This window comes from Scylla paramamosain, chromosome 5, assembly GCF_035594125.1.
Source record: "Scylla paramamosain isolate STU-SP2022 chromosome 5, ASM3559412v1, whole genome shotgun sequence".
NCBI lineage: Eukaryota > Metazoa > Arthropoda > Malacostraca > Decapoda > Portunidae > Scylla > Scylla paramamosain.
This window is the reverse complement of record NC_087155.1, coordinates 13276692-13289252: the sequence shown is the minus strand read 5'-3', so window position 1 is coordinate 13289252 and position 12561 is coordinate 13276692. Positions and strand designations below refer to the sequence as shown.

The 12561-nt window shown below is 43.7% G+C and overlaps 1 protein-coding gene across 1 annotated transcript; it reads left to right on the top strand.

The window, feature by feature from the left end:
- Positions 1–8574: 8574 nt before the first annotated feature.
- LOC135100544 (class A basic helix-loop-helix protein 15-like) lies at positions 8575–10484 on the top strand. The gene is made up of 2 exons (XM_064003533.1): positions 8575–8679; positions 8830–10484. The coding sequence occupies exon 2, from the start codon at positions 8978–8980 to the stop codon at positions 9737–9739; it is 762 nt and encodes a 253-aa protein (XP_063859603.1). The 5' UTR covers positions 8575–8679; positions 8830–8977; the 3' UTR covers positions 9740–10484.
- Positions 10485–12561: the final 2077 nt, after the last annotated feature.

The following is a 12561-nucleotide window of genomic DNA, read 5'->3' as shown; positions in this document are numbered from 1 at the left end:
AGAGGTATAAATTAATTGTTGAAAGCGAGGCAATACGGACGGCCTGCGAAAGACAAGGTAACAGTCTAATCGGGAAGCCTGCGTCAGATCGGGCCAGGCGCCGTGTCCGTTTGGTCCAACATGGGCGGGTCTCCCTTGTGTCCCGCGGCCGCCCCTTCCCCCAAAGCACCACCGCAGGGGACTCGAAACACGACGAGTCACAGACGCGCACTGATGAGCTTAACCACAAGGTGCACAATGACAACAGCGGCAATTACTAATGGGAGGAGGGTGAAGAGGACACCGGCACAAGAAAAGATGAAGAAAGATGGAAAAAAAAAGAAAAAAGGTTAATGATTAAAGAAGACAGGGGAACACAGGCGAACACAGGGAGGAATGTCAGGAGAATTAATTACTTCGCTATTTACAGCAAGAAAATTTAAGATACTGATCGCGCAAATTAAATATTGTGCTTGCAGGGAACAACTTGCCGTCTCCCTGCGAGCATATATGAATGTTGCTTAGTCAGATTTATTGCATGATCTGAATCCAGACATACTCGTATATTTCTCCGGAACAGAACGCCAGTGATATGTTTCAATGTGCGAATTATTTCCAGTTGCTCTCTAATGTATTTCAAATCATATTCTCATGCAGTAAAGCAAACTCGACAGTGATAAATATGTAATCTCGTTCATCTAAGTATGTAATTAACGTAAGTCATCGACAAATGGAAACCCTCGTGTTTTGTTGTGGGTGGATCAGTTTGTGGCTGCGGGACTCAAAGGGCAGCCCGTCCCGTCATCCCGGCCACTCCGCCACCCACGCCTCGGGCCCTGCGCTCAGATAATAGGCTTAACTTTTTTGCAATTAAACACAATTACAAAGTATATAAACAAATGGTGATGGTCATGCCTGTCATCTACAGGAGACAGTTGCCGTGTTCATCGAGGGGCGATTAATAATTAAATAATTGTTCGGCAGTTCTGGAGATTACTTTCGCTAATCATTATCATCATTATCTTCATCATTATTATCTTCGGCATCAAAATTATTTTTATCCTAAATTTCTGATGTTGTTGTTGTTGTTGCCGTTGTTGCTTCTACTCCTGTCGTCGACCTGTTAATATCTTTCCTTTTATTTTATATTGTGATTTTTAAATCGCAGCAAGGTATTAATCACAGTAGCTAAAGGAATTGGTGGTGTCGCAGCTGCCGTATCAACAGTACTAATCAGCACTATGAAAAATAGCTAGCATTTATAGTGTGATAAATAGTATCTGTGAAGGTTGCTTTAATGGCTATACTTCATGATAATTACATTGAAAACATGATACCAGAAAATAGTGTATACAGTAATTTACCAAGCAAGACCAGTGAAATCAGCAGCATTACCTCAATTAACTACAGCCACTGCCGCCAATACCCACCAACACACAAAGAACTTTCCCCGACTGTCAAAATACCCTCAAGAAAGCCGTAACAGGAATCATCGAAACCTCGGGTGCAAACAAAGCCACATCATCATCGGTGAGAGGTAATTCCACCTGCCAGCACAAGGCAGCAACAAGGGGCAGACGGCATGACTAGGGAATACCTGGCCACTTTCACACGTCCTTGGCGCGAGATGAGTGTTGTGATAGGTGAGGCGCCACCCCCTCTCTACAGTAGCCTCACCCCAGGGGGCAAATTGTCCGGTGCGCGAAGTAAGGCGCTCAGCAAGTTACGGTGCCCGAGGGGGTGCCCCAAAACAATATTGGCAAACTTTCTTTATTATTACGCCGCCTCCGCTTTGCCGTATCGATGTGCTACCGTGCATCCCTAAATCATAATACCCTTCAGATTACATATACGGACACCAACACACACACACACACACACACACACACACACACACACACACACACACACACACACATCCGGCATCTCATCACCTCGCCCAGTCTTTCTTCACATTCCTTGCCTCGCTCCGTTTACTCCTCATAGCCTGCTCAGTAGCGCCGTAACCACACTCTTTGCACCTTCACCCAACGTATGATCTGGCAATTATAACGTCCCACTTATTATCATCCGCACCAACACATGCTCTCCGCACCTCTTATCGCTGTGTCAATCGGAGAGGATATTCCGTATTGATGCCCACTTGCGCCTCTCGTCACTTTGCTTATTTTTAATGATGATATCCACTCCTCACATTCTTTATGTCCCGCAAGTAAAGGTTGGTTCTTAAACACTATCATTCAAGTTTCGTGGCTTCACATCGCAGCCTCGGGGTTTAATTTTCTTTATAATTATTGATCATTCGATGAAAAATATATGTATAGACAGGCTCCGATCTATTCTTTTTTTCGTCTCTCTCTCTTGCTGTAACAGTTTTTTTTTTCTTTTTTTTCGCCTCTGCTATGTTGCTCGTCTTTCACCTGAGTGCGTTGTCTCCCTTCAGTATTCTATCAGGAACTACTTCTGATTCCTAGTTGGGTATAATAACTTGTAATTTTACTTCATTAGATTCTCTCTCTCTCTCTCTCTCTCTCTCTCTCTCTCTCTCTCTCTCTCTCTCTCTCTCTCTCTCTCTCTCTCTCTCTCTCTCTCTCTCTCTCACACACACACACACACACACACACACACACACACACACACACACACACACACACACACACACACGGAACAGCGTCGTTTTGAAACAAGTCTCCAATCATGACGAGGCAAGTTGCACCTATTTACTCATCAGTACCTCCGTTATCTCTCACCACACCATCAATCCAACGAAAGACGGGACCCCCATAGCGCTGCCTCCCCGTCTCTCTTGTCTCAAAACTTTCTCCTCGTATAGACATACCCTATTATGCCCAAAGACGTCCCCTTGATGAATTCCCATTGTTATCGTATACAGGTGTCATGTTATATAGGACTTCAGATTTTTTTTCTTTCGTCTTTCTCTCTTTTTCTCCTTACGGGATATGCCAGGCAGAAGCGCCCGCGTGGTACAGCTCATGGGAAAGATTTATAGCGCTGGCAATGGTGCTATCACGGTTCCTTCTTTAGTCCTAAGTGGCCGATATGTTTCGCTTGCCCAATATAAATTCTGAGAAACGTAATTTTCAGATGGCTTTATATTTTCTGCCTTGTCTCTGAGCCTGTAACGACTTTCATTAATGGCGAGAGGCGCATCACTGATAGCAATTTTAGTTTTTGCAAAGGGAAGATAACGCAGGTGGCCCCGAGTCGTCAAGTCCTATAAATTAAACAAACTCCGTCTGGTCTCATTTACGACCAGCATAAACATTATCTGAGACAGAGATGGTGACGGGCTAATTTCAGCATAAATCTTGACTTTGAGCACTGTAATGAGCCTCGCGATGAACACCATGAGCGTAGAGGCTTAAAAAACAAATTTATATATATATTTTTTTTTTTCTTTTCGGAAGGGCGGGAACTGTTGCGATGCGGTCAACTATTTCATTTTCTGATGCATGGCAGACTGCTTTAAAGAGCCACAACCACTCAGAATTCCACACGGGCGAGCTGCAGTGCGTTTACCTACCGTTGCTGTAAATCTCTCATGAATAGTAAAAAATACGAAGGCAGCTGAAGGATCAAACATTTAGGTTTTATGCGCTTCCTTGACAACCTCTTATTGTTCTCGCTTCTTCTTTTCTTCGCTGTCTGCAATCTTCGCCTCTTTTTACACTTCATTCTCCACCTTCACGCTCCCTCTCTTGCATTTGCCTTCACTAACAATACCTATCATTCCATCAGCAGTAAGTTAGCAAGTTTAAGTTGTATACATAAAGGCAGATTTATTGCTCGTGCTCACCATCGCTTGTAAATCCCCGCCGTGATACAATCAAACAGTTATCGATGGAAGGGTGAACCACTAGTTTATTCTCTAACTGTTACCTGCACTTTTCCTTCTCATGTTCAAAAGTAGGTTAAGAATAGTTGTACATCAAGGCTCACACAACTCACTTTTTTCCCCTTACCCAGTACGATTCCTTGCCAGCTTTTATACAATATATATATATTTTTTTTTTCATTCCTCTTCCCCATGTTATTAAATTCCATCCAGCTACACGCAGTGAATTCCTCTTCTGACTGACAGCTTTTACTCAACTCCTTACTCAGGGCACAGACAGCTAGAATTTAATATTTCCCCGAGCGGCTCCCTGCCCGTTGTGTGAGGAGCCCCAAGGGACCCTCGCAGCCTGTTATCTGGGAGGGATCACGATTGGCAGTACTGAATTTATGGCATGATCGATACGCCCAGCAACTAGACGCAGGCCAACCATCTCGCGTGTATCTACTCGGGTTTCTTCTTGTCAAACAGATGTGGTGTTTGCAGAGCCACTCGTGCTTACGCTGTTGCTGGCGAGGAGTAAGTGTAATGGAGGCCGCGCAGAGAACCACAGGAATCAGATAAAAGTTGCGTCATGAAGCATTAATGTGAATTTATGGGAGAGTATATCTTGTGGAGGTGAAAACGAGAATTCTGTTGTGTGTGTGTGTGTGTGTGTGTGTGTGTGTGTGTGTGTGTGTGTGTGTGTGTGTGTGTGTGTTAGATTAGAAAGAGGAACTACACGTATCTTACACTACAAGTTTCAGGAATCTGTATCACATTCCTGCTGTAAAAACCTAAATTGTCATGAATCATGTATAATGGAACTCACCCAAAAAAGGTAAAAACAATCACGTACTAAGTTTTCTGAGCAAAATAATTATCTTTACCAGAGTAAAGGAACATATTTTTTTTTTTTGTAGCCTTGGAAATTATAATAAAAACGTATGAAAAGATATATATTCAGAGTTAAATTAAAATGCAGCGTACGAGTCAATAATTGAATCTCTAAAGTCTACCCTTCGTAGCCAGGTTTTCTTCGTTACCTCTCGTTTTCTAAGACAGCCGTCCTACCACGAAAGGGCTTCTTAAGGGTAGACAAATGTATTTTTATAAGCATAGCACAAATACTAAAGTCAATTTTTTAGTCAACTTTTGTATGTCCACGTTGTTAAGCCCTCGAGAAAACATTAGAAAAGCAAGGAGAGATGAAAATTACACGTGGCGTTGTAGCTGGAAGCATTTCACTGGAGAGCTATGAAATTTAAATTGTGCGGTGGCAGGCAGTGTTTTCGGCGTGAAAGACGACCTGCTCCTCCTAAATAGCAATTACAGATGACGTAGATGAGTGTTGACTTTGAGTGAGCCTCGTTAGGGCGGCACAAACCACCTCTTAGCACCTCACTGAAGCAGAGGCTCATTCACCTGCGAGTCTTCCCTTCGTCACACCTTAGCATGATGACCTTTGCCTTTCACCCGCTAGTGTTGCTGCCCCACACAACACCCGTTATAAATCGCGACTTTCCTTTTGCTTCTTGTTTCGACTTTGACCTGAAATCCCCGGTATGCGCATCCGACTGACTAGAATATGCACTTATGTTGGTCTTATTTGGGTGAATCGTAGGTGTTTTCTTACATTACGCTGCCATCTTGAGTAATAAGGCATATTTCTAACCAAGTATGCCACATTTCACTTCTGCAGTCCCTTTGTTTTATCATTTAGTATCCTTCACCACTCTCTCATTGCAGAACCTTCACTATAATCGCTACTCCAACTCTTACCATCACCGCACCACTTCCACTACACATAACCTAACCTAAGCTAACCTAACCTAACCTAACCTAACCTAACCTAACCTAACCTTCACTATAATCGCTACTCTCAACTCTTACCATCATCGCACCACTTCCACTACACATAACCTAACCTAAGCTAACCTAACCTAACCATTACCCCATCTGCTTTGCCATCACACCACAACACCACAACACCACAACTATTATACTATCTACCATTACCATCACACCATCACAACTATTATACCATCTCCCAATACCATCACACCCCTAGCCATAAGCAACGTTCCAAGTGCCACCATAACATCACCTCTACAACCACTACTTCCACTGTCACCACCACCATCACCACATCACAGCACCACCACCTTCATCACTACAGTTCTTTCTAAAATTCGTGGCGCTGGACTGAGGTCATGGAACTCTCGACTTCCTTCATTTTACAGCGTTTTCATGGCCGTGAACACTCGTCTTTACGCCACTTCTTGCGTCAGCTTCCCGGCCGGCTCTTGCAGGAGAGAAGCAGCGCGGGGACGATACTCTGTGCTTGTTCTTACTTTCGCTTGTACCTGCACGCCCTACTATATATTTCAGTAGTACTCAAGTTAGGGTTGTGTGAGGAATAGGTAGTAGCTTGAAGACAGTGGTGACTGCCACAGGTGTGCTAAATGAACAATACGTATTTATGAGCTCCTGAACCTGGTCCCTTGAGTAAAAGAATGTTTATATATATATATATATATATATATATATATATATATATATATATATATATATATATATATATATATATATATATATATATATATATATATATATATATATATATATATATATATATATATATATATATATTTTTTTTTTTTTTTTTTTTTTTTTTTTTTTTTTTTTTTTTTTTTTTCATATTACTTGTATAGAAATCGTCGTGTGGGGGCAATGAATTTTTGTGTAAAGGAAACATACCTGAACATGTATTTGTGTGTGTGTGTGTGTGTGTGTGTGTGTGTGGAGGGGAGAGAGAGAGAGAGAGAGAGAGAGAGAGAGAGAGAGAGAGAGAGAGAGAGAGAGAGAGAGAGAGAGAGAGAGAAGGGCGCATGTTACTTCCGTAGAGTTGATTCACACAAACTTGTTTCCTGAAAGCTTACAAACATTCTACATATTATGCCCCGCAAAGAAAAAGATCATGCTATAAATAATAATTCCCCAACACGTTAGCCCATGCATTCAGCTCCGATTCCCTGATTCTTGAATGTTACTTCTAACTGTTCACATTTTATTCTTAACTTTACATTCAAAAAAAACTCTATTGTCAACTATGTTTTCTATATTATTTTCTATTCCCTAATTTATTCTTTATTCAGTTATAAACATTTATCATTTGGTTACCACTTTTTCTTAAGTTTAAATGTAGCGTCTATCATTAGTCTCTTTGGACACGGTGGCAACTGGACAGAGAAAACTTTGTTCCCTCCCCGTGGCTGTGGAGGGACAGATGATTCACGTCCGGAGAGCACCACCGCCCATTGCTCACCACTAACGAGACTGTTGCAGGGGCGGCTGGGTAGCGCTTGGCCGGCCGGGGCATTTTTACAGGCGTCATGTTTCGTCTTGGTGAGTTATAAACCTCCCACTTTGGCTCCAGGCGGGAATGTGGCAAGGCTGCGTGCGTGGATTGGTTTGTAGAGCAGCGTTGTAGTCTTCTGTCTCCCCCTCAGCCTACGTACCTTGCCTACTCACATCGACGTATTCACACACTCATATGTATTCAGACTGACCACTGAACGTAATTTGTGAAGTACCCACGCGCGTGCACGGACACACACACACACACACACACACATACACACACACATACACCGTAGCTGAGCACATCTCACCATATATAGTGGAGGCCTTAAAAATGTTCTTGCCTCACCATCAAGGTCACAGCACGCACTCCCAGCCAGAGTTTTGGCCGGAGAAAGTGTTTAGTGGGCTTTTGGGGAAGTTCCATGTGTAGTTAGCATCAGTAATTGGCCATAATGGGCAGGTGGAAGGTCTTTGTGGAGATATCAGTGTTCCGATAACGACGAGAGGTCTGTTATTTTAAAATCGTACTTAAATGGGAGGTCATTATTTTTCATTAACTCAATAGGAGATGACTTTATACGGACGCGCTGATGAGAAACTTTATTGGAAGGAGTTACCGGGTGGTCCCTTCCTGATAGTTTTATTTGGCATCGAGGGAGACAGGTGAGGGTAGCGGGCGTCTCTCCCCTCGCTCAGGTAAAAACTACTTCATTATGATACGAAAGCAAACCTCGAGAGTAACCTTTACCCCGCGATGCTACCGGTTCAGGACGCCTCACAAAATTTTTGCTGAAGGTCGATTTCCAATGAATTTTTTCTCCCCTCAAAGGTATGACAAGGTTATCTGGGGCTGATATCTTACGTACTGCTTAGAGGTGCCTCGCTACCAGGAAAATACTATCATGAACGAGTCCAGAAGGAACGAACCAGACCTGAGTAAGATAGTTGTTGTGTTGATGAAATATTGGTCCAGCGTTCATGTAGCGCAGAAATGTTATTCGTAGCAAGTAAAAATTGACTAATATGTATGCAGCAGTTTGGCTACCGGCCATCGTAATTCAAGTGACTGGCTGCCAACGTGGCCAACACACACCAAGCGTTGAAACGTTGAACCTTCTGACGTTATCTGAAGCCGAATTTTGATTGAAATGAAATATATTTTTTCATAATGTAAACACTGAGAAATATTGCATTGTTTAGTTGCCATATTCATCCCAAACATGTCTTTATTAAATGCTACATAAATGCTAAGAGGAAGACTTTAGTCTTCGTGTTTATGTGGTCTTCTTATTTTATGTGGCTTTACGAAAAATGTAGAAAGAAGGAAAAAAAAAAAAAAGGCAGCTCCGGCACGAACAAATACCCCAGGAGGTGTGATGTCTGCGGCAGCGTAATGAACATGAGGTGTGGAGGAAGGCGGTGCTCAGTCGGCTGCCAGCACCCAGTGAGGCAAGACGTGCCCCGCTCACCTCCTTGGACACATACATATACCCGAGCAGGTAAGATTCATTCGAAGGGAGACTGATTGGTACACACTCTTTGCGTATTGTATTCATTTGTCTTGAAAAATAATTTCACATGTGTTGTTAAAATATAGGCTGACAGCTATTCCAAATGCAAATGCTTAAATTACGTCTTTTTTTTCGCAGACGCATTTCTGTCTTCAAGATACAGTACACGCAAACTGCTCATCTGTCACCTGACGGCGTCCTTCTGGGAATGCAAGTGGGCATCTGTCCAGCCTGTGGTGTTGCGTCTTCTGCGTGGTGGCTGTGCTGAGGTGACACGGGCGCTGCGATGACGAAACTCCAGCAGGCGGAGATGGCGAGCATCCAGCAAGTTAGAGACGCCGTGGACGGCAACAACAACAACAACAGCGAAGGGAACGATCAAAATTCTCTGTCATCAGGAGGGTGCGGAGGAAAATACTTACTTCGTCCTCGTTCCGTTCGAGCGCTGCGTCGGTGCGACAGTGAGTGGAGCCTGCAAGATAACAGAAGACAGAAGTCCCGCCCAGCACCGCTGTCAAAGTACCGCAGGAAAACGGCCAACACACGCGAGAGGTATCGGATGAGGCAGATCAACACAGCCTTTGAGAAGCTCAGGAAAATCCTCCCTGCTTGTGGCAACCCTCGCGGTAACACCTCCGAGATGACAAAGATCACCACTCTCAAGTATGCCTGTGCCTACATCAGGTCACTTCAGGACGTCCTGGACGACACAGTGAACCAACACCGACTAGAAGGAGGGAGCCCGGGCCAGGATAGCTGTCCATGGATGTTTTCTGGAGTACTGCAGGACCCCCAGCTGCTTCAGGGCACCGCGGGAAGTACCTGCCACGTCTCTCAAGGAAAGACTCAGCCTCTGGGACCTCAGAGCGACCCTGAAACGGATCTGATGTCACTGTTGTGTGACTCGACCGATTCAGGAATATTTGACGACGGTCTAGGGTCATACCTGTCACCGCTGAGCGAGACGGATGAGGTGACGCTGCTGCTGCTTGGTAGTGACGCGCCCTCCTGGCACGATCAGACACACCCACAATTTGCTGTCTGCTGATAGTGACAGTTTGTTGTGCTACTGGTGAAGAAAAGTCCCGAGGAGTGATGGACTCATGAATAGCAGTCAACCTGTATACAAGTGTGCGTGGTGGCGAGGCTCTGTGGAACTGAGTGGAGTATCAGTGCGATGTGTCAATGTACATGAAAAATAAATGTACTGGATGTCTGAAAAAAAAGCAATAAAAAAACTGCGTTAGCAGGTTGATAGATACGACACGAATAGATGAACTGACCAACCGGACAGGAGGTGTGACAGGACGCGGGTGACAGGAATTGTATCTTGTTTTCTGGAGTAAATGTTTTCTACAATGTAAGGAGTGACATAGTGTCCTTGAGGCATGTAGGTAATAAAGTAGAAAGTACATTAATTTACTCATAGAAAGAGAAAAGTGTGAAAAAATGCATTGGCGTGAAGGAAGGCGCCCTAATGTCTCTCTGCCGTTCTTTACCTGCAACAAGCAGGATTGTGCAGCAACTGTGTCTCGCTTACAGTCGTGAACCGTAGTGTGGACTGACCCTGGCCACGGAGATGTCTGAGAGGCGCTACTCAAATCTAGTCAGAGCGTGGGTGCCATATACGTGAGGAGCCGCATGGGCGGCGGGAGTGTGGTGGTCAGGGAGGTGCTTGTCGCGCCGGCACGAAGGGTTCACCGTCACGCCAGTGTTGTAAAACCTATGTGTCATTTTACAATTGCTGATAATTCTCTATGGGTTTTACTAGATAAATAAAGTCAACTTTTTTTACTTTTTCATTATTTTCTTTTCCTGATTGTAGGATTAGACAAAATCTGAAATATCACTTATTAAAGGAAATAAGCGTTCTCTCTCTCTCTCTCTCTCTCTCTCTCTCTCTCTCTCTCTCTCTCTCTCTCTCTCTCTCTCTCTCTCTCTCTCTCTCTCTCTCTCTCTCTCTCTCTCTCACATACATACATAGGCATATATTTGTTTCAGGAATCTGCACATTGGCATTGTGTAGCATGAAACTACTATGACCTAAAAATATTGTTAATTAGCGTGACATACTCTTCTTCATTGACACAACGTGCAGTAAGTTGACTTTTCCATGATAATAGAAAATCATTGTGTTTACTAATATATATATATATATATATATATATATATATATATATATATATATATATATATATATATATATATATATATATATATATATATATATATATATATATATATATATATATATATATATATATATATATATATATATATATTCATTTATTTATTTAATTATCTATTTATTATCTATTAAGCACATACATACATGTATACACAGTGATAACAAAAAATTGAACAATTCTAGTTATCTTGTGAGATAAGATTAACATTTTTTTTAATCACGCGTGGCCCAGGCACTGGCAGGCCTGAGCTGACCACGGCTGCCACGCCCCTTCCTGTGCCTTATGACCCTCCAGCATCCACACCTGAGCTGACCACGTTCACCACGCCCCTTCCTATGTCTTATGCCCCTCCAGCACCACCACCTAACCTGGCCACGCTCACCACGCCCCTTCCTGTGCCTTATGCCCCTCCATCACCCCACACCTGACCTGACCCGAGTACCGTACCCCTTCCCTTCCTGTGCCTTATGCCCCTCCAGCACCGCCGCCTCGCCGCCGCCGTGACCGTAGATAAGGATCGCGGCCTTTTGCAGGTGTTGAGTGATTTCCTCCACTCTCAACTAATGAAGCAGAGACCTTTATTTGGGCCCCGGGAAGTCAGATTTGGACAGGGAGGTAAACTGTGTCTGTCGTGATGGATGCCCGAAGGAACCGGTTATGCGATCTCACGGCGAGGACCTGTATGGTGGAGGAAGGGGAGGGAGGCACGCTATTAACAACCTTCCGGAATCCATTTACGAGTAGTTGATTTGTTTGTGGATGACGATTTGCATAATAAAGTGTTGATCGCCAGGTTAATGGGACTCGTGACGTGCATGAGGTGTGGGGCTGGTACATTCATACACCTGCTGGTGGGGCGGATACGTGTGGTGAGAGGTGGGGAGTAATACATTTGAAATATGAACCGTTTCTACTCTGAACATTGTGTTTCTAATGATAATGTGACTCGGAAGTGAGGCGAGGAGTAATGGTACTAAAGTATGAATGGTTTGTACTATGAACTATTATAATGGTAATATATTTCGGACAGTGAGAGGTGAGGAGTAGTATGACTGAAATATGAACAGTTCGTACTCTGAGCTTCATGCTTTTGATGGTAATATGCATCGGATATTTGGCTGAGGCATAAATAGTTGAATATATCACTCAAGCGTCACCTATCGAAACATGCAGCATCATCCATTACTGCTTCACTGACCAAGGGTTGTTACTCTTAAGTGTATGTGATGCGTAATAGAGCAATATGAAATAATGTTCAGTTTCACGTGTTGAATTGGCATTAGGTTCCTCATTTATGTAAGTTACGGGCGATAAGAATGAACAGCCGGAGCGTTTCACAGCATTCAATTTGTCTTCTCTGATGCTAATTCTCCTCCCGCCCCTTCACCTCCCCCTGACCCCGGCCTCTATTAGCAGCCAAATAGTCGATGTCCTAAGAGCTGAATCCTGTCTCATAACTCACATTATCTCTCGACTCGACAGAATCTTAATAGCCGCGACTCAATCGTCTGTCCGATGATGGATGCACGCCTGTGGTCTCGCGCATAAAGGGTAATCTCCTGTTTGTTTATCTCCTGCCCAAGGCCTCCCTGTGTCCCCTGACGAAGGTGGATGCATGTGCTTTTTCATGAACGATAAAACGCCTTATCAGATTCAATTCTTGCGTCGAGTTGTACGATAC